At 34.0% G+C, this 25,483-nt stretch overlaps 2 protein-coding genes across 2 annotated transcripts in view; one reads left to right on the plus strand and one right to left on the minus strand.

Annotated features, from left to right (window-relative positions):
* Positions 1 to 25,483, minus strand: part of Cdc73 (cell division cycle 73) — a 116,697-nt gene that overhangs the window by 33,887 nt on the left and 57,327 nt on the right. The window lies entirely within an intron of this gene.
* B3galt2 (beta-1,3-galactosyltransferase 2) lies at positions 1,778 to 10,779 on the plus strand. Its single transcript, XM_028769956.1, has 2 exons — positions 1,778 to 2,380; positions 6,825 to 10,779. The coding sequence occupies exon 2, from the start codon at positions 6,947 to 6,949 to the stop codon at positions 8,213 to 8,215; it is 1,269 nt and encodes a 422-aa protein (XP_028625789.1). The 5' UTR covers positions 1,778 to 2,380; positions 6,825 to 6,946; the 3' UTR covers positions 8,216 to 10,779.

Genomic DNA, 25,483 nt, shown 5'->3' on the forward strand with positions numbered 1-25,483 from the left:
CACTTTCCCATCAGTAGTTAGCTGGTGTTTAGGTTAATTATTACAGAACTCCAGGTACCAGTATCTGTAAAATAGATATTAGAATAATAACATTATCATAAGGGAATATAATTTACAACCATCTCAGGTATTTATCATTCAATCTAATTTGGAATAGACAATAATTGAACAGATCTCTAACCTCAGTTAAGCCCCAATATTGGGAATCACTGATATTAAAAAGGCCACTTCTACTTTGGAGAAATAATTTAAGCAGAGTCAACAATTTGTCTACGAAGGCAAGGAAAAAAAGGGCAGCAAAGAATATATATATAGTATGGAGCTTTAAGAACCAAATACTAAGAAACAGGGCTTTAGTCCTCTTTTAACTAAAGAAATCCAAAGTTCTAAGCTTTAAGTTTTTCCTTATAGTTCTCTTATTTCTTCTTTTTTACTGTTCTATCATTTCAAGGGGGTGTAAGACACAAACTAGGACAGTCATAGGGTACACGTAAACCAACAAAGCACACTGTAACACATAAAGACAAATAATTGAATACAATTAAAGGAAATGTAATTTTTATTCACCTGAAATATCATGTTCTGTGAAAATGGATGGAGTCTGTATCCCTAAAAAATATAGTATAAGCTCTAAAACTATATAGTTACTGTCTCTAGAACATCAGAGGGGAAATGTTAGTTATGGTCATAAAAAAACATAAAATAAATACCTGTCCCAGTGCTCTCCTATAAAAAAAAAAAAAAAAAAAAAAAAAAAAAGATGCCCAAATGCTCAAGCACTTAGATAAGTATACCAGAGAAAAATTTCAGAGTCCCTAATGCTTAAAAAAACCTGTTTGATGGCATTTTAATAAACCATTTTTAAAGTATTAAACATTATTCGAAGCAATGACTCTAGTTCATCACTATACTTATTTAAACTTATCTGCAATATATACTATACTTACTCACTATACTTATTTATACTTATCTGCAATATATATATGTGTGTGTGTATATATGTGCGTGTGTGTGTATAAATATATATGCATATAAATACTATTTTCTATACAAGAAGCAAAATTTCCAAGGTTGTCTCTAAGGTTTTTAATCAAAATGCAATCAATCCTATAGAACTACTCACCAATCATCAAGAAAATCTATACATGTGTGTTATATCTTCTATATCACTTTTAATTCTGTGATACCCATAATTTTGCATGAAAATATTTTAATGTTGATAACAAGAAAGTGAATTAAAATTAAATTTACTACTTTCAAGAACACTAAAAACTGTACAGAGCAAAAAAGTATCACAACATTAAGTAATCCAAGGCAACTGATTTAGATAAGCTGTAGAAAGCAGGGGAGGAAATCTAAGTTACAGACAATAATGAATGAGTTTTAACTAGACGAGAAAACCAGAACAATGAGACAAAAACTTTAAGAGCAGGAATGCACTGAAAGAGTTAATTTACACCAACTTACATGTAAAAGCTTTTATTACTTCTGTTCTACAGAAGCTTGTAAGAAACATTAAAGCCACTATTCAACAGAGAAAATATTTAGAAAGCCTGTGCATAAGTTCAAATAAAGATTAAAAAAAAAACCCCTCCATTTCATCATAATACTTGTGCTCATTCTGAATAAATATAATGTATCTCATGGAAGGAAGATTTCTAAGCTTTTCCCTACCTTGGGTTTTTAGTCAAAATGAACGCAAACAATCACGTGGGACTCAGCCAAGCAGTGACGTTAAATTCTGCTCTGTCAGAGACAGCATCTGTCAAGCCCACATTTAAACTGCTGCCTGCCTGTGCAGCACAGAAGAACCGTGCATTTCACATTACAGACTAAAACCCCAGGAAAACTGCTCAAAAAAAAATCCTTCCTGCAGCTGCCAGGCAACCACGACGGAGAGAGGCAAAGCCTTTTTTTTTCCCCAATGCAACTGAAATACTAAACCCCAGCTCTGCTGCTTAACATTGCAGCTCAGCGCTATTACTAGAAATATGGATACTGAGAAGAGAATACAGCACTGCATTGTCCAGCCGGGAATACAGCAGATGTAAAAAGCTTCAATGCATCAACTGTCGGAAAGAGTCAACTGTGCACCAAATACAACAGACAACTACAGCTCTTTTGTTTAATAAAAGAGAGAAAATGAAAGAAAGGAAACATCTCTGAAGACTAGGATATAGACATATGAACAAGAAGGGTAACTCGAAGACACCCCGACAGATGGACACTTTGGATACTGTGAAAAGCAATCACAGGAGGCAGACTGTTGGGGGATGTGCGCATGTTCGATAGCATCGTTTTTTGCTGAAGTGATGGCGTGCCAAAAGTATTTTCAGTAGACATAATCCTCTCCATCTAATGGTCCGACCAAGAAAGAAAGGTATGTTGCTGTCTTGTGTAGCATGTTCATTAGATGTGTTTTAATTTCATAACCCTACAGGCACTAATACACTTGATAAACAAGTTCGTACAGTTCACTGCCCTTGAAACTATGAAAGGGTTTCTAAATACATGATTTTAAATTTGCCTTTTCTACTAGACAAGCTGTCATTGCTTTATTCAGTTAAATATGAAGCTGGGAGTAATTCTGCAGGATTTTAACATTAAAAGGAAAATCAAATAGTAACTATATTTACTGAAAAGGTTCTCTGAGAGATTACACTAAAAAGACAAAAAGAGTTCTCTATCCCTTTTTTAAAAAAACAGCAATTCTCTAGCAAATTAGGTCAAATTGATTCCTTATCTAATAAATTAAAGCTCGTTCTTTAAAATGGTTATCAAGAGACAGTGGAGTAAAATTATATTAAATAGCATGAAATATGATCTTAATATCTTGAGGTATTTTTGGAAAATCCTTTCAAAACAAAATCTTAACAGTTCATAGTAATATCTTCTCTCTAATATCTATCTCTTCAGATAGAGATAGCAAACACAATTCAGGAGTACATCAGCAAATTTTAAGTGTTACTGAGCTACAAAAAGATACTACAAGTTACAACATTAGCCATCAGATTAAAAGCTAGTGAGTTAATGCAAAGCATAACACCAGCAGTCAGTCACATGCTATTACAGTATCAGTGAATACAACTTTAAACAAAGAGATGTCAATAGTTGCTCTAAACATTAGTGAAACACGAAGCTTTTAAGTAACAGAGTGATTCTAAATAATCAAGTGTAAGACTGTTCCTGGAGGTAATGATAAAAGTGAAATTAGAAATCTAGCATAAAATAGTTTAATATGAAATACCCAATAATGGTCAAATACAAGGTCAAATAATATCAATAGTAGGTTTCTAGGCTGTATTTACATGTAATAATAACCTGCCTACTGCCTCTACATGTGTCTGTAGGACAGAAAAAACTATCCTGGGAACAATCAATTTTAGAGGACTCAGGGCTCAGAGACTCAAAGATATTCCTAAAATTTTACAAACCTTGTAAGTATTTTGAGTCTTCCTCTCACTTTCATAAAACTTACTACCATACTAACAATCACAAAAAGCAAAAAATTTTAAATCTATGGAAGCATTGTGTTGTAAAATTAAGATTGAATGAGTGTATTAGATCTTGTATATCAATATCAATTCCCAATCATAACTAAGTATCTTTATTCTGATAAAGATTAAAATCAGAAACTAATCAAACATGATTTAAAAAACCCAGTCTCTTTTGGTATCTTTATTAGAAATTAAGAAGCTTTATAAACCAAGTATTTCAAAGCTTTAAAATTATACAAGTTTTTCTTATCAAAGCATCATTTAAATCTAGGACTATCTTTTAAAAACTAATACATTTATATCAACTTTTAAAAGTCAAAGGACAGAAACTCTACAGGAGAATACATTTAAGAGTAACAGCTTATAAATTTCAATCTATAACATATAAAAACACACTTAAATTATAATAATTAAAACAGAAAACATCTATTTTAAAAAAAATCTATTAAAAGACATGGCAAAATTTTAACACTTAGTTTTCTTCTTATTTTTAAGAACTAATATTCAACAGGCATTAACCTGTGAATAATTTTATCATCTAACAAAAGAAGGAATAGTTACAGCAATTTTACTTTCTTTTTAAGAGCATGCATACACACACACACAGAGAGAGAGAGACAGAGACAGAGACAGAGAGACAGAGAAAGACAGATTCCTATTCTGAGAAACTTTTGAAAAAAGTGAATTTAAGGCTAGAGGCCATTTATCAATGGGAGGTTATCAAATAGGTGTATTTGTACAGGAATTCCAAGCCCTTCTAGATTAATACTTACAAACATACAATTCTCATAAAATTTAAATTAAGACATATCTCTAACTTATAAAATCATAGTAAAACCACTTATGAATGTATGCTAAATAAATTACAATAAAATTGTTGAATATTAGTTCTTGAAAATAAGAACAAAACTAAGATTAAAATTTTGCCATGTTTTTAATAGATTTTTGTAAAAAATAGATCTTTTCTGTTTTAATTATAATAATAATTTAAGTGTGTTTTTATATCTTATAGATTTAAATCTATAATATTCCAACACTTTGGAATATCATTTCAGGGACACTGTCTTCTTGTAAACAATGTATCTTACTGCAATACTTCATTCCTTTAAGTTCTACATTCATTGAAATATCTGACCTTGAATTTAATTCATTTTGAACTGTTTTTCTTTAACAAACTTTGCACTTTTAAAGTATCTGAATGATTGGATCTCAGCCATGTGCTAAGCATTGTTATATCAACACAAAGCTGATGTGTTTATATTTGTAATACTTGAAACAGATCAAATGAACTTTCCAAAGTAACTTTGCTTTTAAATTTATATACACAACCCTTTAGCACCCAGTCTCATTATGAAGTTGGAGTGTGTCATTAAATCTACCACATAATGTAATTTTCATATGCACCCCTTAAAATAGTTGTCTGCTTTAAATAGAATGGTATAAGTTATAAGTTCAAGCATGAAAAATCATTTCTAAATCAGGCCATAAAGCTATGTAGTTTCAAACTCATGTCATGTAGAAACCATGTTGCAAAGAATGTAATAGCTTTGGTCTTTATATAGTATTGTAAGACTTAAAATCATGTAACTAAACTAAGAATATTAGATGTTTTTAGAAATCACTGTTCATGGTTCTGTGTGTGTGTATGTGAGAGTGTGTGTGTGTGCACGTGCATGTGTGCGTGATTAAATACTTTTTTAGATTTGAGATATAGCATAATCACTAAAAGCACCATTCATTTTCAGAAACAAGATCAAACCTTAGTGCCTGTTACACATTAGAAATCTCTTCAAATTCCCACCTACTTGCTCCTCCTAGTGGTTGTTACTAGAATAGTACTTCATTCATAGCCACCTAACACTTTCAAGCAGTAACTGAAAGGTATGTGTGTAAATTTTATGCTACAATCACTCAATTTTTTTAGAACTTACTTGTAAATTCTATTACTTTTCAAATGCATTTGTGTCGATGTTAAGCCAAACTGCTATCATAAGTGTCACTATCATATAAGCATAAGCATTCACACATATAATTTGAAATTAGTGGCTCTGTTAAAATTTTTATTTCTTTTGTTTAAAGAAATTATTTCAGTGAATAGAAAAATCTCTTCTTGTTAATAATGGGATTCTCAAAATTAATGATTATATAAATGACTTCTACTTTGGGTTTGTTCTCTTTTTATTTAAAGAACTGAAAAAAGCCAAAACCAGATATGTGTCTCTAGTTCTTAAAACACCATTTATTGGAATTCAAACTATTTCTATGAGCCTCACTTCTTCATCTAGAAACATCTATGAATAGAAAAAAAAAATCAGCAAATACAAATAAGTTTATGCTATGCTGAAAAGCCTCTTGCAAAACAGCCAGGTTTCACTAAGGCATCACTAATTTCTTGTGAGCCCCTTAAAACTTCTGAAAGATCTAGAACTACAATTGTTATGTTATTATAAAGACTTTGAAATTAAACTAATTTCCAGTGTTGCAGATTATGCAAAAAAGTGTAATTCAAGAATATTTTAAAATATATTTTTGTAGAATGTGGAATTTAAAGCAGTTCACAATAGTAGAAGCTGTTGTCTATTTTTTTTTTCAAGAAGTCCTGTAAACCTGCAAAATACATACTCTTTGTCAAAACTAATGATAAATAAGGCTGATATCCTGGATATACTCTATTTACGGTGGATAGTTAAAATTAGCAAAGTACTGTAAAATGTTAATTATTTATTGCTGTCTAAAATATCACACTGAACTCACTAGACCCTAAAATTTAATTTTGACAGGTGTATCTTCTCACTGACTTTTTGACCGGGGGTGGGGGGATGGAAACATTCTAAGCAGTATACTGTGACTAACTGAACTCTGCCACAATTAAACCTGCACCGTCTGTCCCAAAACCAATACATGTCCATTTTCCAAAAAAGGCCACTGACTGTGCACCATACCGCCATGGTATGTCAAATCAATTTTAATTAATGTCAATAAATTTTCCATCTGTTCTGAAGGCCCTCTTACAGAGCCTTTGTCAGAAATCTAAAAGCATTTTTCTACATGATTCAACATTAAAACCGTTTAGGTCAAAGGAACAGACGAGCAGAGCTACCGAGATCATCAAGTGAGTAAAATAGAATTAATTTATCACTTATCTTCTGAGTGTTCATTGTACTACAAGAATATTTTTTAAAGACATAAATCTTGTTGTCAGTGATTTTATGTTGCCTTATCCTGTCTTTTTTTCCTTCAGCCTAAAAAGGTCCTTTTATTAGCTGTCTTTTTAAGGCAGTTTGCAAGAATTTGCATTTTGTAAACCATTATGCTTCATCTTTATAGAATGACGTCGAGGGACATGTAACTGAACCAGAGAACGATGAGTCAAGAACAGCATTGATTCAGGACACAACAACAGTGTTTTTGGTCACATACATCTCTTACTATTACTGGATATTTACAACATGCTTCAGTGGAGGAGAAGACACTGCTGCTTTGCAAAAATGACCTGGAATGCTAAGAGGTCTCTGTTCCGGACTCACCTTATGGGTATACTTTCTCTAGTGTTTCTTTTTGCTATGTTTTTGTTTTTCAATCATCATGACTGGTTACCAGGTAGATCAGGATTCAAAGAAAATCCTGTGACATACACTTTCCGAGGATTTCGTTCTACAAAAAGTGAGACAAACCATAGCTCCCTTCGGAACATCTGGAAAGAAGTAGTTCCTCAGACTTTGAGGCCTCAAACAGCAACTAACTCCAATAACACAGAGCTATCACCACAAGGAGTTACAGGACTGGAGAACACTCTCAGTGCCAATGGAAGCATTTATAATGAAAAAGGTACTGGACATCCAAACTCTTACCACTTCAAATATATTATCAATGAGCCTGAAAAATGCCAAGAGAAAAGTCCATTTTTAATACTATTAATAGCTGCAGAACCTGGACAAATAGAAGCAAGAAGAGCTATACGGCAAACTTGGGGCAATGAAACTTTAGCACCTGGCATCCAAATCACACGGATTTTTTTGTTGGGCATAAGTATTAAGCTAAACGGCTATCTTCAACATGCAATTCAAGAAGAAAGCAGACAGTATCATGATATAATTCAGCAGGAATACTTAGATACATACTATAATCTGACCATTAAAACACTAATGGGTATGAACTGGGTTGCAACATACTGTCCACATACTCCATATGTTATGAAAACAGACAGTGATATGTTTGTCAACACAGAATACTTAATACACAAGTTACTAAAGCCAGACATGCCTCCTAGGCATAACTATTTTACTGGCTATCTAATGAGAGGATACGCACCAAACAGAAACAAAGACAGCAAGTGGTACATGCCACCAGACCTTTACCCAAGCGAGCGCTACCCTGTCTTCTGCTCAGGAACTGGCTATGTTTTCTCTGGGGATCTGGCAGAAAAGATATTTAAGGTTTCTTTAGGTATCCGTCGTTTGCACTTGGAAGATGTATATGTAGGGATCTGTCTTGCCAAGTTGAGAGTTGATCCTGTGCCCCCTCCCAATGAGTTTGTGTTCAATCACTGGCGAGTTTCCTATTCAAGCTGTAAATACAGTCACCTAATTACCTCTCATCAGTTCCAGCCTAGTGAACTGATAAAATACTGGAACCATTTACAACAAAATAAGCACAACGCCTGTGCCAATGCGGCAAAGGAAAAGGCAGGCAGGTATCGGCACCGCAAACTACACTAGAAGACTATTTTTGTTCAAATGGGAAATCTGTAAATATTGTTTAAAGCATGTTAAAAACTTGATTATATACACAGGACAAGTTTTAGTTCAACTCATCACATAAAGGAATTCAAAGCTATTTTTTTAATTTCTGAATAAGCTAATTCATACGATTACAAATTATGACAAAATGGTATCCCAAAAGAGTCTATTTAAATAACTGTATAAGAAGATTCTCTATATTAACATGCAATAATAAGCATGCATACATAAATGGTTCACGTTCTTACATTAGGGACCAATACAATGTATCTGCATACATTTTCTATATAAATCTTAAGAAATGAAGACAGTAAAAAGATTCTTAGATTTACCTTTGATTTCACCATATAACTAAATGTAAATAAGACAGTACTACTGATTTTAAAGGAACTTTGTAATTGTGCAAAGAACCAATTTTCTGACGTGACTCTAGAGTTCTAAAACTTTATACTACATGCAATAAGATTTAGTTAAGTTATTCCATAAACTCATTTATAGCATTCAGGTGTCTGAGCAATGCAATTCTCATTCAAGAATATACTTTTAAAAATAATTTATAAGTATTTTAATTTCTTTTATTAATACTCATCTATACTGGGAAAATTATTTTGACATGATGTGATAAATGTGAAAAATTAATGTGTCTCAGGCTCAAGTTTTTATAAAATGAATTATTAAAGGTATCAAAATAGATAAATTTTGTTTCCTCATTAGTATTAAGGGTCATGCCTGCATTTCAATGAATTTTGCGTTTATATTAAAACATTACACTCTTGGGGAGTGCTATTATCTTTAACTATACCTGACATCAAAAATGTCTGTGAGACAGAATCATGTTCCTCTAGCTGAAATACAAGCAGTAATATAACAGCACAGCGATGATGTGCTGTTTTAAAAAAGGAAGAAAACAAGGAATACAGGTGGTCATTTCATTCAATGTATTTTTAAGATGTATATCTGTCAAACAGTAACATATAGGAAAAGTTTATATTTTGAGAGCAGGTGTACATAGGATAACATTTACTCCTTTTATGGCACTTATTTCTTTCTCTCAGTTCCAAGTTTATAAACCTTCAGTTTTTAATCTGGTAGATGACAAATATTTGCATCACCAATTAAAAAACATTTAGGGAATGGTAGAGAGAAAGCTACATATATTTGATAACCATTTGCTTTTAGAGTGGACAATCTACTTAATGCACTTTTATCAAGGTACTATTGGTTTTTAAAAGGTAAACAACAAAGCCCTGAACTGAATGTTATACAAATTTTCTCATATTTTGTTTGGCCCTATCATGAATTTTAACATCAATAAATACAACTGTGCCCACTAACTTTTAAATAGTATATCCTATGTAAATTTATACATTTTAATTAAGTCAGAATATCTCCTATCAGAATTCTAATAATCTTTTTTATTACTGAATCTAGTATGAAAGGATAAATGCCAGAAGCACAAAAAACTTTATTTGTTAGCAGTACACAGAGTTCTACTTATATTAAATGTATACCCCATTTTTAAATAAGAAGCCTAAGTATTCTATTCCACACCAAATGATTATGAACAATCAGCTACTAAACATCCACCAGCTCTTAGCTAACGTTTATTTTTCACTTAATTTATTCTATGTAATTATAGTGAACAGAATTACCTCACAAAAAGACATACACTGAGGACAACACCACACCATACCAGTGATCAAAGATAGGGACCCTGTCGGTGTACTGAGTCTCTCTGATTTATACCACAGAAGTTTAAAATGAAAATGAGGAGTATGTATGTTTGTGAGCATTCGTGCACAGGTATGCAAACAAACAAACAAACAAACAAAAAGAACTTTTAAGTGATATTTAAAAACTCTAGTAACTATAGGATTACTGGGTTTAAAATACTGACTTATAAAACACAGAATTATTAAAAATACTAAAGTGCTTGCTTACTGTCAGGTATCAATTTAAAATCATTTCCATTAATTTAAAAAATAATAACCATCTGATGATGTTCTGAGTCCTCAGAGGGCATTAAACCAGTCAAGTTATTAATGTCAAAAGTCTGTACTTTTGCCTTTAAGGGAGCACATACTATCATAGCTTCAGCACTTGGAAAATAAGGCAGGAAGAATGAAGTTCAAGGCAAACTTAGGGTAAACAATAAAATTCTGACAAAGAAAATCACCAAATCTTACTTTAAAATAAAAATTCTATTAACTTGTTTTTAATTTAATTTTCAACAATAAATGCTACCTTTATAAGCTGCTATATAATGTCTCGTTAATTATATCTTGTTTACCTTACTACTATGAAATTTTTGTATATAAGAAATGTTTGAAAATTAATATATTGATTTGACCAAAGGAAAGTTTACAGAATCAACTGTGTAACACTACAGTCAAAGTGTTAATAGTCATTTCAGAAGGAAAATGCAAATTTCAGTGTTTATCACATTAGTTTGTTTAGAATAAAATAAGAAGTAATGAAATTCTTCAACGACTAAATAATTAGAACTTTTTAAATACCTGATTCCCAAAAACTACAATATTAATAATAATACCAATAGCAACACGACACACTATTTACTGACTGTGGAAGCAGTGTACCTAGTACTGTTAAAAGTACTGTACACTTATTAATTCATACAATACTTATAACACTAGAAGATAAAAAAGACTCATGTAAGAGGTTAAATACATTAAATTACAAGGCTAGTAATGGAAGGCTTCCATCTTAGAAATCATGCTCTTATCTACTATTATGCTGTTCCGCTATGACAGAAGCTAACAGATGTACAAAACCAAGTAAAATTGGTTTATCCTACTATGTGTCATTCTCTGTTTATTCTCTTTGGCCAGGCCCACAGATTTCACAGCCATTGTTCTCTCACTGGCATATGGCATCACGAGTTAGGTATAAATAAGAAAAGGGAAAGGAAAAGACATTTGGTCCCCTGGTTGTTTTCTTTTCTCCTTTACAAATATTGGTGAATGGTAACTTTAATTTTGAAAAATTTGTGCACTGCTGTTTTAGGTCCTAGATTATGTCTGTTAATAATAGGCAAGTGAAACTTAGAAATTTCACAACTGATAATCATAGCAGACAAATATGGCAGTGCATATATTTACCCACTGGACCAGTTCTCAGCTACTGAGCTATGGTGGGGTCAAAGCCAACTCATCTGATTAAGTTTAGCCAGGAGTGGTGGCACACACCTTTAATTCCAGGCAGAAGCAGGTGGATCTCAGTGTGTTCCAAGGCCAGCCTGGTCTGCATAGCAAGTTCAAAAACAACACTGCATAATAGAGAGATCGTATCTCAAGAACAAACAACTCGAAAACAATACCATGCCTTTTTCCTAGGGACCCATATAGTGGAAAAGAGAATTGACTCACAAAAGTTGTCCTCTGACCATTACAGGTGTGTACCATGGCACTTGCACCCACACCCCAACACAAACACACACAAAAAACAAAAAAATTTAAAGGAAAAGCATAGATCCCAGATGATATAAAATTCTGTATTAATTACTCAAGAGCCTACTCTCTTAAGCTTTGTAATGACTACTTTATTTATTCGTGACATTGTAGTCAGAAAGAGAATCCAAAATGTAGATGAATGTAAGAGTTATTCATAACTAAGAAAAACTAATTTCTACCAAAATTAAAGGCAGGCAGGGTGTGGTGAAGCCTGCCTACTTTGGCTACTTGGTAAGATGACACACGGGTCAATTACCTAAGTCTTGCAGTTCCAGATCTGCCAAAGCAACATTGTAACACTTCAAAAATAAGACAAAATAGATAAAGGGCAAACTTTAGAAATAAGTGAGACATAGCCTTATTAAACTCCCCTGCCAATTAATCAGGATATAAAAAATATATTTCGAATGATATACAGCTCATATTCTACAACTACACAGAAGAATCATGATCTTAGAGAAATGAAAATTGGCTATTTCCTATTAATGTTTTTGTCTATTTTGAGTCAATGAGTATCATATAAACTTATACTGTATCTTTTCTTAAAGATTTACTTATTTTACTTTATGTGTATGAGTATTTTGCCTGCATGCACATGGATGTGCACCATGTGCACGCCTGGTGCCGTGGATCTCTTGTAACTGGAGTTAAGAGTTGTGAGCTTCCATGTGGCTGCTGACTGTTGAACCTGCCAGTGCTCTTAACCGAGTAAGTGTACTTGTAAGAAGGAAGCACACGAGGTATGAGCTTAGGTACATGATCCCTCCTTTTTAGCATCAGAGGAACTCTTTCTTCTATGATACAAAGAATTTACGTGAAAATTTCAATTAAATTTAATTAATTAAATTATTTATTTTAATTAAATTATTACTTTTTAACTAAATTATTTATTCTATCTGTGTTTACATGTGTTTAAGCACATGCCACAGCAAGTAGAGGAGGAGAACTTATGGGAGTTGGATTTTTCCTGCAACCATGTAATTTCCAAAATAGAACTCAGCCCATCAGGTTTGTCCCCAGTCCATTAGATACTTCCAAGGCTCAGGATAAAGTTTCTAGAGACTATTGCCTTAAATAGCAACCACTTATCTTTGCAGCCATGGTAAATTACTCCAGATCTGGAGTAGAAAATATTTCAGAATGCCAGAAATCAAGGGAAGAAGAAATTAATGAAGTAAAGTCAAAATATTTTAGGTCTCAACTTCAAGAGGTGCCCTACTGACCTAAGATGAGATATCTGGGTAACTACTTGAAATGACTGATGTGTAATTTTATCCCATTACGGTAACAGAGATACTATAAATGTGTCATAATATTGTGTTTAATAGACAATAAAAATAAAATTTATTTTAAAATAAAATGGGTTTCAGCAACAAATTAATAAAACTCAGAAACATGTATAACTCCGAGATTACAATGATTACTAAAGAGAATTCTGTTCATACGATACAAAGAAATCAGAAATCAACTCTGGATTCAAAAAACTAACAAAGAAAAACAAGAATGAAACAGCTACTACTTTGGCTAAAATTGTAATTGAGCCAAATTAAAAATGTAAAATATGTACACAAATATATACATGTGTATATACACATGTATATATGTGTGTATGTATTCAGTTCCTGCAAACAAATCCTTAGACTGTTACAGTTTCTATATTTTTAGCCACTATATTCTTTAAAATTTCTCCAAGTTTTTGGTTTGTTTGCTTACTTCTTGATGTTAGCCAAAAGCTAAATGATGAAAGACCCAGTACAAGCAGACTCTGCAGTAATAAACCCAGTTCTAATATCTATGGAGTTTCACAAAATGTAAGACTACGCCCACAGCTGCTCTACAACATGAACAAATTGGAGTAAAAAAGAATCTAGGAACAATGTATCTGTTAAAGAATAGACGCTGAAAACAGGCATAGGTGCTCATGACTTTAACCCAACATCAGGAGGCAGAAGAGGCAGGAGAACTATGGTATCAAAGCTAGCCATTGCTAGCTAGCATTGTTAGCAAGGCATTGTCTGGGAAAATAAATAAGTTGATAAATAAATAAAAAATAAAATGCAAAGCTGAACATTGTCTAGCATTTTATCTTTAGCCAAACTTCAAAATAACTAAATTTTGTTACTCCTTGCAATTTAACAGAGCTAAGATGTTGCAATAAGGATGTCTTTTCGAGTCAGAGCCAACCTAACTCTAGTGATACAATGTAAAATGTGTGAGGTTAGAAATTAACAAAGAGGAATGATCTAGCATTTTACTGCTCTTTTTCTTAAAGTTTGGTCTTTAAGTTTTTGTTTAAAACACCTTTCCATTATCCGAGATCTGCTCATCCCTATACAACATTTAAAAAAAAAAAAAAGGAACAGAAATCTAAAGCACACACACACACACACACTCACACACTTGTATCTAGCAGTGCAAACAACAACTACTACACACTGAAAAGGGAAAAGGGGACCAGTAAACTTACTATCTACAAAAATAAAATTGTTGAAGTTCAAAGTAAAATCTTAAACAGTTAACTGTCTATAACTACATGAACACTTAGTATATATTTAAACCTCATTTCTAGTCTCTTATCTTCAAAATTATCATGCAGCACAGGCTGCCTCTTTAGTGCTGGAGTTAAAGTCCTATGCCACTAAAACCGTGAGCGCTTTCTCAACACTCTCAATACACAGCTACTGACCATGTGGAAATACCAGAAATTACCGTTACTAATAATTTCTGTTGTTATGGTCACATGCTAACAACTTGGATCACTAATTAAAACCATCCACTTTTCTTCATCTGACCCATCTAGTACACACATCACTAAAAACAAGTCTGCAATGATAACATTTCTGAAAGAGCAGCTAAGACAATAAGTGGTTTAGGAAATTACTTCTCCTACAGACTTCAAAACTGTTTCTTGGTGAAATAAGCTAAAGTTACAGAAACAAACGCCTATGTGTAAAATTCATACTATGCAAAAAAAATGACTTGTATATTTCTGTGGACAAGAATTAATATAACGTAAACAAGAGGCCAATAAAAACAATAGGATCACCAGGGGTTTAGAATAGAAACCCCAGCTAAAGCAGCCACAACAAGCTACACTAGTTCTCTAATAAACTTAATGAGTACTGAGAATACTAACAGAGAAAGAAGTCCAGCCCCAAATTTTAGTCTCAGAGTTCTGATATAGCTGTAAATTTAAATAAAGGAAGAATTAGGGAGGCTTAAGAGATATACATATAATCATGCAGTTTCATCAAGGTGTGGACTCACTAAGAGTTTTATCAACTCCTACCTCACAAGAAGCTGTTAATCTATTAGTAGTCACTGTCGTTCCCAATGAGACTAATCTGGTTCCTAGATGACATTCTGTTCCAGGGTAGTCTTCCCATCACAGATCCTGCTCTCATCTTGAAAATAGTCTGTTTCACCTTCCCACCTTGATGTTTAAAGTGACTGAAGGTTTATGAAACACTTCATCCCTGTACCTGAGGTATCACTTGCTTATAAACAGACACCTTCTTGAACGATTAATGTGCCTACTTGCCCAGTAAACAGATGACACAAAATAAAGGAGGCAAAAGAAAAATGGATACAGAAATGCCAGGCTTGTTTTAGTTACCATGATGGACTAAGGAAGGAGTCAGACTTTTCAGCAACTCCCAGCTAATTGGTGCCTGCTACAGTACGTATGTCTTGTACAGCAAATACATGTTAGTATATTTAGTTGATGTATATATGAGGCAACCTCACCACATCATTATTTTTTATGTATGTGGAAAAGAAGGAAGGAGATGGGAAGAAGAGGAGACACATTACCTTACTAAAAATAGTTCATTAAATGAATTTAATTTCTGAAATACCATCAGCTGAGTAAAATGTGAACAAAACTTTGTCTAATCCAATTATTCTTAGGACTAAATCTTTCCTACACTACCACTATTCTATGGTAAAGCTTTGCATCTTTCAAATAAATATTTCAAGTTTAAATATTTTTAATGCTGCTATCATGAAGCTATGTAGTAGGTGTGTGCTATGCCAACAGAATATAACCACATTATGTCTACTCATAGTTTTCTACAGTGATACTTTTAGTAATATTCAATTTATTATTTATATATGGCTTTGTATTCATTCTGAGTGTATTATGAATCTTTTATACCATGATATAAAAAGCAAATTGCAGTACATTCTAACACTGAAATTGAGTTAAAGAAGGCAGTACTTAAGCTAACCCATTCATTTATCAAGCTGGTATGTATGAAAGATGAAAAATAGAATCCAGAAAAAGATCCTTGCCTCTCTCCTACTGTAGAAATAACACAATTTAATGTAGTTAGCACAAAGATTAAAGCAAAGACATTCTACAACTTCTATCCCCTCTTGCAGTAAATCAGACCTTTGGGATATCTACATTATAAATTTTAGTTACCCAAGGAACAGTTCTTAAACAGATTAAGCAGAATATGAAAACATATTAGTGCTTAAGCTAAATTATCTATGTATCTAAAGGAGAAATATAGTCTATCAGGAGAAAGATCAGTCAGAACAAGGAAAAGCAACAATGGTAAATGCTGAGGAAGCCATTCAAATAGTTATCAAAGGAAATGGTACCATAAAATAGTATTCGCTTTAAAAAAATGAGTAACTTTATGTATCATAGGTGTGTCCAAATTAGACAGACACAATTATTTGAAGATCATCTTTTACAGTGTAATGCAGCTAAAGAAAAGGTATTTTTAGTTTAGCTTTCTGGGGATCTTTTGTCTATGTGGTGCTTGGGTTTGAACCCAGAGCCTCATATGCTAGGCAAGCACTTTATAAAACACTCGATCCTCATTTTATAAAGCTGTAATTCTATAGCACTGGAGAGATGGCTTGGTGGTTAAGAGCACTGACTGCTCTTCCAGAGGTCCTGAGTTCAAATCCCAGCAACCACATGTGGCTCACAGCCATCTGTAGTGGAATCCAACAACCTCTTCTGGTGTGTCTGAAGATAGCTACAGTGTACTCATAAACATAAAATAAATATATCTTAAAAAAAATAAAAATAAAAAATAAAAGAGATAAATATAATGTCTCATTATGTGGCTCAAACTGGCCTCAAACTCATGACTCTCCCTCAGTTTCCTATCTGCTGAGATTACAAGCAGGAACCACTACACTCAGTCTAAAGTTAAATTTTATATTATATCACAGTTTATGACATATTATAATATATTCACAGATTTATTATCAGAATGATAGGTCACTTTACCACTCCATCTAGCCCTTAAGGACACTATATAATATCTGTATAGCTTTATAGGATGCATAAAATCATAAGATCACATCAAAAGCTGAATTGGGGAGGTTTTGTTTAATAACAGAAGATGAAAATCAGTGACTTCTAAGATCAAAGAGCTGCTTAACTTCAGTTATAAAACTTGATTAATTAAATATATCCAGAAATTAATTCTAGAATATTTACAACAAATTCAAGACCATAATAACAAAAACATAAGCAAGAGAACAGAAACATCTAACTAAAAATATCAAATCTGGAAAAGTAAATGATTATAGCATCAATGATTTCCAGAATTTACTATTTGTAGATGCCAACAAAAGATATGATTAATTTGCCATAATCTGTAAGAAGTTCAAATGGCCTATTTCAAGCTATGTTTTTATTTCATCTTACAAATTACTGGAAAAATCTAAATACAAAGAACAAGTTATCTCAGGGTCACTATAATACAAGCTCAATTGTTAAAAGTTATCCAGTTCTATAGCAATACTTTCTCCAACTAAAAACAAAAGTAAATAGTTACTATTTACAAATATTTCAAATAAATTTCTCCAATTTGTTCACAAAGAAATCAAAAAGCCAAAAAACAGTATTCCAAACTTTCAAGAATTTAGTTTCTAACTGTAAGACCTGTCCAAAACAGAAGCAATAAGAATTTTAAACCAGATACTTAAAATAAACATGAGAGCAGTCACTCACAGAGGAACATGAGAAGCAGGAAAGACAAGAAGAACAACACTAAAAGAAACATCCATCAAGAAAAAGACCTGGAAAAGAAACCAAAACTTAGAATTAAAGATCGAATGAAGGTGGGCAGAATGGGGAAGGGGAAAGGGAAGAGATGAATTAAGCACACAACCCAGTGAATACTAAGACAAAATAGTAATAAGAAAACAATTTGAATGAAAGACTTATAAAAAAGAGAAAATTTATTGAAGATTTAAATTAATTTACAAACACTAGAAAAACTGATGCAGCATACTAAAACTCAGCCAACAGCCATCAAAGTATCAAAAGCTATCTAATACCCTTATAAAGCATGTCATTAAATATACTAAATCTTGCCACACAAACAAAATAGTTCAGATTTTCAATCATGAAACGAGAAATACGAAACATTAGTATCTATTCTTCTAAATAGTAAAGAAGTTCCATGTTATTTAAAATAAAGTAGTAGCCTAAATGTAGGCTTATGGATTAGAATTTAACACTGAGAAATATATTTAATATTGGTATCAAATTTATTCAAAGTAAATAATTAAAGTTATGTCAATGCCAAGAAATAGAAAACAAAATTAAAAGTTGGGCGATCACCTTTAATCCCAGCACTTGGGAGGCAGAGACAGGCGGATCTCTGAGTTCGAGGCCAGCCTAGTCTACAGAGTGAGTTCCAGGACAGCCCAGGCTATAAAGAGAAACCCTGTCTCAAAAAACCAAAAAAAAAAAACAAAAAAACAAAAAAACAAAAAAAAAAAATTGGTGATATGATAAAAAGAGAATATTACATTTTGCAGTTCCTGTGGTCCTTATACATACCTGGTAGCTCCAGAGGCCAAAAACAGACACTGGATACCTTGGACTAGAGTTATAGATGATTGCAAGCCATCATATAGTTACTCAGAAATGTACTGAAGTCCTCTGTAAGAGCATCAAGTGCTCTTAAATGGTGAACCATCTCTCTAGCCCCTAGATTAATTTTAAAGGATATGCTGTACATGTTAGTGAAATTTCAAAATTGAGAGGTGGTTTTAAATGAACAAACAGACAACTGAATGTGATTAGGCAATCTTATTAGCAAAAGAACAAATGGATTTTCGATAAAACCTAGGAAGATACATAATCTAAAAGACATTATAAAACTTTTATATGCACTGAAATTTTCTGATACCTGTTACTATACTATATTCTAGTCCATTTCCTTCAAGTATATTACCACCTAAATGCTGATAATGTTGAAAAAATATGTAATGATATACCTAATCTTAAAGCCTCTACCATAAAGAAGGTATTTATACAATAGGATTAGTACCCATTTACCATGTACATGTTCAGTCTAAATAACAGCCAAACAGAAAAAGAGCAAGCTATGCACTAGAAGAGGAAATTTACAGTATTATGCATGTATGATAAAACAAATTTTGCAATAAGTAAAATTAAATTCTGCCCTATAATTCAATAACCCTGAGGACAATACAATTCAATGTATACATATGAACCTCAAAACAAAAATCTAAGGATGTAACAGCCCTTTTCACATTAATAAAAAACAAACAAAACAAAAAATCTAATGCTTACTTAATATGCTGAAACAAACAGACCAGTAATAGAAAGTTCTTATCAAGATATTGGCCAAATCTATAGCCAGTGGCACAATATTTAAAAAAAAAAAAAGGCATAATAAAGAAAGAGTAAAACAAAACAAACAAGTTTAAGGAGAGGGAAAGAGAATTACAAAGTTGTTGCTGCTAGAAAAACTGAGAAGAAACTGTTATGCAGAAGCATGTTTTGAATAAAAAAAAAAAAACCTGTGCATTCAAATGTAGTGATGGCTTCCTAGAACAATTTAATATTAAATATTAGTGGGTTAATATTCATGTAACAGCCAGGAAATTTATAAAGTTCATTTTGAAAAGTTTAAGAGATATGGGGGTTGGAGAGATTGCTCAGTGGTTAGAATCCTGTACTGCTCTTATACAACACCTGGATTCACTTCCTAACACCCATATGGTAGTTTACAACTATCTTGAAATACATAATCAAGTTGTAAAAATTAGTTCAAGTGTAATATTCACAAGCAATATAATACAGATCAGGCTAAAAATATAACACATGAAATCTTGTTATGTGGAAGTAATAGTTCTATGATGTATTAAAGTCCAAAATACTATAATTTTTTCAAGAGAAAAAATATATAAATAAATGACATTTCTTCCTATACATCTAGGTCCTAACAGATGAAAAGTAAAGATACCCTAAGTTATCAATTTATATGAAAACTTCTCTGCTACAGTATAACCATCCACAACTATAACAAAAATACCTCATGCATTTGGGGGAAAAATGCATTCTCTTATACATTATTAATAAGCTACTCTTGGTAACACGGAATAAAAACTGTACCATTGAACAAGTAATAGTAAATACATCAACAAAGTCATAACCAATACTGTATGTAAGTCAGACTGGGAATGCTCAGCACTCTGCTCCTTAGCATAAATATGACTCAACAGTTTCTTAAATCTAAACAGAACTCTGATATAAATTCTATTACCTTTACTACCAAATAAAAACAAAATTTTTTGGCTCAATGACAGGACTGACTGCAAAGCCTTACATTTTTAGTGTTCCCAAAGTACTTGGCTTCTCTTTAGCCACCTGGCACATGCTTTATTTAGATCAGGGATTTAAAAGCACCTGGGGCCACCATGGTTGACACAGTGACAGACAGAAGGCTGCTGCGTCCTCTAGCAATCTAAAAGCAACAAAGCAGCCATAGTTCAGACCATTGTGGCTATTCTCTCAGGAGATTGTATAACTAACACCATAAAAGAAACCTAATATATACACTGCTTTCAAATAAGAAGTAAAAGTTGAAGTTACAACAGATTCCTAATAATATATATTGGAGCAAATTTCAGACCAACAAAAAATGCTTAGGCATATGATTAACAAGATGTGTAGCAATGTGCTAGCATTGAGAACATCAGGCCCTCTAACTCTGAGAAGAAACTGCTACAGACGAAGCACAAAACAATGCAATCTTTTAAATCTTTCTGTTTTCCATGTTCTTCCTTTCATCACAGAGCTTTTATTCTTAATTTTTTTCTTTACTATACCCAATCTATGTTCTCATCCTTTCCGTATACCTAACCAAATGAAGATTCATCTTCGAGTATTAACTCTTTTACATACTTGTGCATTATAATTACATTTTCTAGTCATTCACTAACTCTTTTCCAAAAGATCTAGTTCATCTCTTTTTGTCTCAGTACCTATCAGAGTACATGATATATAGGAGGTATCTAAAAGGTTATTAAGAAAAGAAGGAAGTACGTCAGCCTGCCTAGTTCAGATAGACCAAAAGAAAGAAATCTTTAAGGAATGCCTCTACATTGGCTGACCTAAGAACTAGACTCAAATCCAGAACATTACTGCTAATACAGTACTACTAAAACACTGTAAACAGAAAAGAACCAATTAGTCCACAAAGAATAATAAAGAGGATTTTATAAAAACATAGAAGCTATGTATGGCTTTTAAGCTATGTGTGACTTTTAAGAATTTGAGAGAAAAAAAAAACAAGCAAAAAAAAGGAAAAAAAAAAAGAATTTCAATCTGGATGAGATATTGAGTTCTGTATTACCCTGAAAAATAATGGTATTATTATTCTACCTCCATTTCATATTTATTTTCTGAAAATGGTTCATGATAAAGTATTTAAGAACTTATTATACCTATTAGAGTAATCTAAATAAATATGTTAAAGAAAAGTAAAATGTTTCCTGAAATATGCACAATGCCTGCCACCATGTTAAGACATGCCTTTAACCCTAACACTAGGGAGGCAGAGTCAGGGTCTCTGTGAGTTTGAGGATAACTTGATCTACATTATCAAGTTCCAGGACATCCAGAGCTATGCAGAGAGATTCTGTCTCAAAACAAACAAAAAAGGAACAAATTTAGTTGCCGGAGTTTCTAATCTTTCTATATAACTTTAAATAGGTTAGACGAGAGGTAATGAAGTGATTCAAAATGAAATTACCAAATCCCTATGAACATGAATAAATGCTAAGTACATCTTATTTTAAAAAAAGGAAAAAAAATGATCCTTACCGTGTCTTAATTACTATATAATAAAAAGCATTCATAGGTAACTTTTTTCCCTTGTTTGGGGTAATAGTGGTACTGGGGCAGCAGTTTCACTACAGAGCTCCAGCTGGCCTGGAAATTGCTAGATGGACCAGGCTGATCTCAAGTTTACAGTGATCCTCCTTGCTTCTGCATCCCAAGCATAAGGAATATAGATAGACAGTGCTACACATGCAGATGACATTTTTTTTCTAATTAATGAGGGTCTATTCACAAATTACAAATACTATAAAAATGTACAAAACATAATAACTAAAGAAGTTTCAAATTTAAACTTCATAAGTTCTCACTACTACTAAAGCAAAACACTAATATGTGAGCTATAGGAAGATTTTTCCTCAGTGTTTCTACTTTGAACCCCTAACTTTAGGCTAACTTTATTTAACTAAATTCTTCCCATCAAAAGTGAGTAAAGAGAAAACCACCAGTGAACACTCTTTTCTTCCACTAACCCCATGTTAAAAAAAAATATGAATAAAGCTGCTATAAACGTAGTCAAGCATGTGTCCTTGTGGGATAGTGTAACTTTTGGGTATCTGTCCAGGAGTGGTATAGTTGTGGCCTGGGTTACAACTATTCTGAATTTTCTGAGAAGCCTCCAGATTGATTTCCAGCATGGTTGTACAAGATTTCAGTCCCATCAGCAATGGAGGAATGTGTTCCCCTTGCTCCACATCTTTGCCAGTATGCTTGAGTTTTTTGTTTTGGTTTGGTTTGGTTTTAGGGTTTTTTTTTTATTGGATGTTTTATTTACATTTCCTATGTTGTCCCCTTACCCCATCCCCCAACCACCCAGGAACCCCCAATCCCCTCACCCCTCCTCCTTCTTCTCTGTGGATGTAACCTCTATCTACCCCCCCCCACTCCCACCTCCCCACCCTCAAAATTCTCACCCCCTGGGGCATCCAGCCTTCATGCAGTCAAGGTTCTCTTCTTCCACCTATGCCCAGCAGGGCCCTCCACTCTTACATATTCAACTGAGGCGCTGGATCCCTCCCTAAGTGCTCCCAGGCTGGTGGTTTAGACCCTGGGAGCTGTGGTTGGTTGGTGTTGTTGCTCTCCTCATGGTGCCACAAATCCTTTCAGCTCTCCTTCAGTCTTCACTCTAACTCCTCTATTGAGAACCCCATGATCAGTTCAATGGCTAGTTGTGAGCATCTGCCTCTGAGTATGTCAGACTCTTGAAGACCTCTGAGGAGATATCCATATCAGGCTCTTATCAGCATGCACTTCCTGACTTCCACATCAGCCTCTACCTTTGGTGATTGCACATGGGATAGATACTCAGGTGGAGTGGTCTTGAAACGGCCCCTCCTTCAGTTTCTGTCCCTCACTTTGTCTCCATATTTGCTCCCTTGAGTAATTTGTTGCTCCTTCTAAGAAGGACTGAATCACCCCCACTTGGTCTTCCTTCTTTATGGGCTTCATGTGGCCTGTGAGTTGCATCTTGGGCATTTCAAGGTTCTGGGCTACTATCCAATAATCAGTGAGTGAATACCATGTGTGTTCTTTTGTGATTGGCTTACCTCACTCATAATGATAATTTCTAGTTCCATCCATTTACCTAGGAAACTCTCGAATTCATTGTTTTTAATAGCTGAGTAATACTCCATTGTGTAAATATACCACATTTTTTGAATCCATTCCTCAGTTGAAGGACATCTTGGTTCTTTCCAGCTCCTGGCTATTATAAACAAGGCTGCTATGAACATAGCTGAGCATATGTCCTTGTTATATGTTCGAGCATCTTCTGGGTATATGCCTAGGAGTGGTATAGCAGGATCCTCAGGTAATGCTATGTCCAATTTTCTGAGGAACTGCCAGACTGATTTCCAAAGTGGTTGCACCATCTTGCAGTCCCACCAACAATGGAGGAGTGCTCCTCTTTCTCCACACCCTCGCCAGCATCTACTATTACCTGAGTTTTTAATCTTAGCCATTCTGACTGGTGTGAGATGGAATCTCAGGGTTGTTTTGATTTGCATTTCCCTGATGACTAAGGATGCTGAACATTTCTTCAGGTGCTTCTCGGCCATTCGAGTTTCTTCCTTTGAAAATTCTTTGTTAAGCTATATACCCCATTTTTTAATAGGGTAATTTGGTTGTCTGGATTCTAATTTCTTGAGTTCTTTGTATATTTTGGGTATTAGCCCTCTATCAGATGAAGGATTGGTAAAGATGTTTTCCCAATTTGTTGGTTGTTGTTTTGTCCTATTGACAGTGTCCTTTGCCTTACAGAAACTTTGCAATTTTAAGAAGTCCCATTTGTCAATTCTTGATCTTAGAGCATATGCCATTGGGCCATCTTGCCAAAAGCAATCTACAGATTCAATGCAATCCCCATTAAAATCCCAACTCAATTCTTCACAGAGTTAGAAAAGGAAATTCTCAAATTCATATGGAATAACAAAAAACCCAGGATAGCGAAAACTATTCTCAACAATAAAAGAACTTCGGGAGGAATCACCATCCCTTATCTCAAGCTGTACTACAGAGCAATAGTGATAAAAACTACCTGGTATTGGTACAGAGACAGGCAGGAAGATCAATGGAATAGAATTGAAGACCCAGAAATGAACCCACACTCCTATGGTCACTTGATCTTTGACAAAGGAGCTAAAACTGTCCAGTGGAAAAAGGACAGCATTTTCAACAAATGGTGCTGGTTCAACTGGAGGACAACATGTAGAAGAATGAAAATTGATCCATTCTTATCCCCTTGTACAAAGCTCAAGTCTAAGTGGATAAAGGACCTCCACTTAAAACCAGATACACTGAAACTAATAGAAGAGAAGGTGGGGAAGAGCCTCGAATACTTGGGCACAGGGGAAAAGTTCCTGAACAGAACACCAATGTTTTTAGGTTTTTCGAGACAGGGTTTCTCTGTGTAGCCCTGGCTGTCCTGGAACTCAACTCTGTAGACCAGGCTGGCCTCGAACTCAGAAATCCCCCTGCCTCTGCCTCCCAAGTGCTGGGATTAAAGGCATGAGCCACCACTGCCCGGCAGCTTGAGTTTTTATCTTAAAACATTCTGATGGGTGTAAGATGGAATCTCGGGGTCGTTTTGATTTGCATTTCCTTGATGACTAAGTACATCTATGGGGTGACTTTGACATTCTAGCAGTAGAGAAATGTAATCTGAATCAGTCACATTAGGCAGAAACACTCACTGGAGGCATAAGGACACCAACCCACTCGCAAAACTTTCAATCCAAAATGTGTCCTATCTACAGGAAATGAAGGTTCAAAAACGGAGCAGAGACTGCAGGAATAGTCAACCAAAACAGGCCCAACTTGAGACCCATCCCAAGGGCAAGCGCCAATTCCTGAAGTCATCAATGATTCTCTGTTATGCTTGTAGACAAGAGCCTAGCATAACTGTCTTTTGAGAGGCTCTACCCAGTAGCCAACAGAAACAAAGGCAGAGGCCCACAGTCAAACACTGGACAGAGCTCAAGGAGTCTCATGGAAGAGTTCAAGGAAGGATCCAGGGCCCCAGAAAGGATAGGAACTCCACAAGAAGACCAACAGAGTCAGCTAACCTGGACCTTTAGGGGCGCTCAGAGACTGAACCACCAACCAAAGAGCATACATAGGCTGGACAAAATCTCCCCCAGCCCCGCACAT

The sequence above is a fragment of the Grammomys surdaster genome, unplaced genomic scaffold, assembly GCF_004785775.1.
Source record: "Grammomys surdaster isolate TR1022 unplaced genomic scaffold, NIH_TR_1.0 196, whole genome shotgun sequence".
NCBI lineage: Eukaryota > Metazoa > Chordata > Mammalia > Rodentia > Muridae > Grammomys > Grammomys surdaster.

Excerpts from the sequence above, each read along its gene's own strand:
- B3galt2 (XM_028769956.1), top strand. The coding sequence starts at position 6,947 with ATGCTTCAGTGGAGGAGAAGACACTGCTGCTTTGCAAAAATGACCTGG.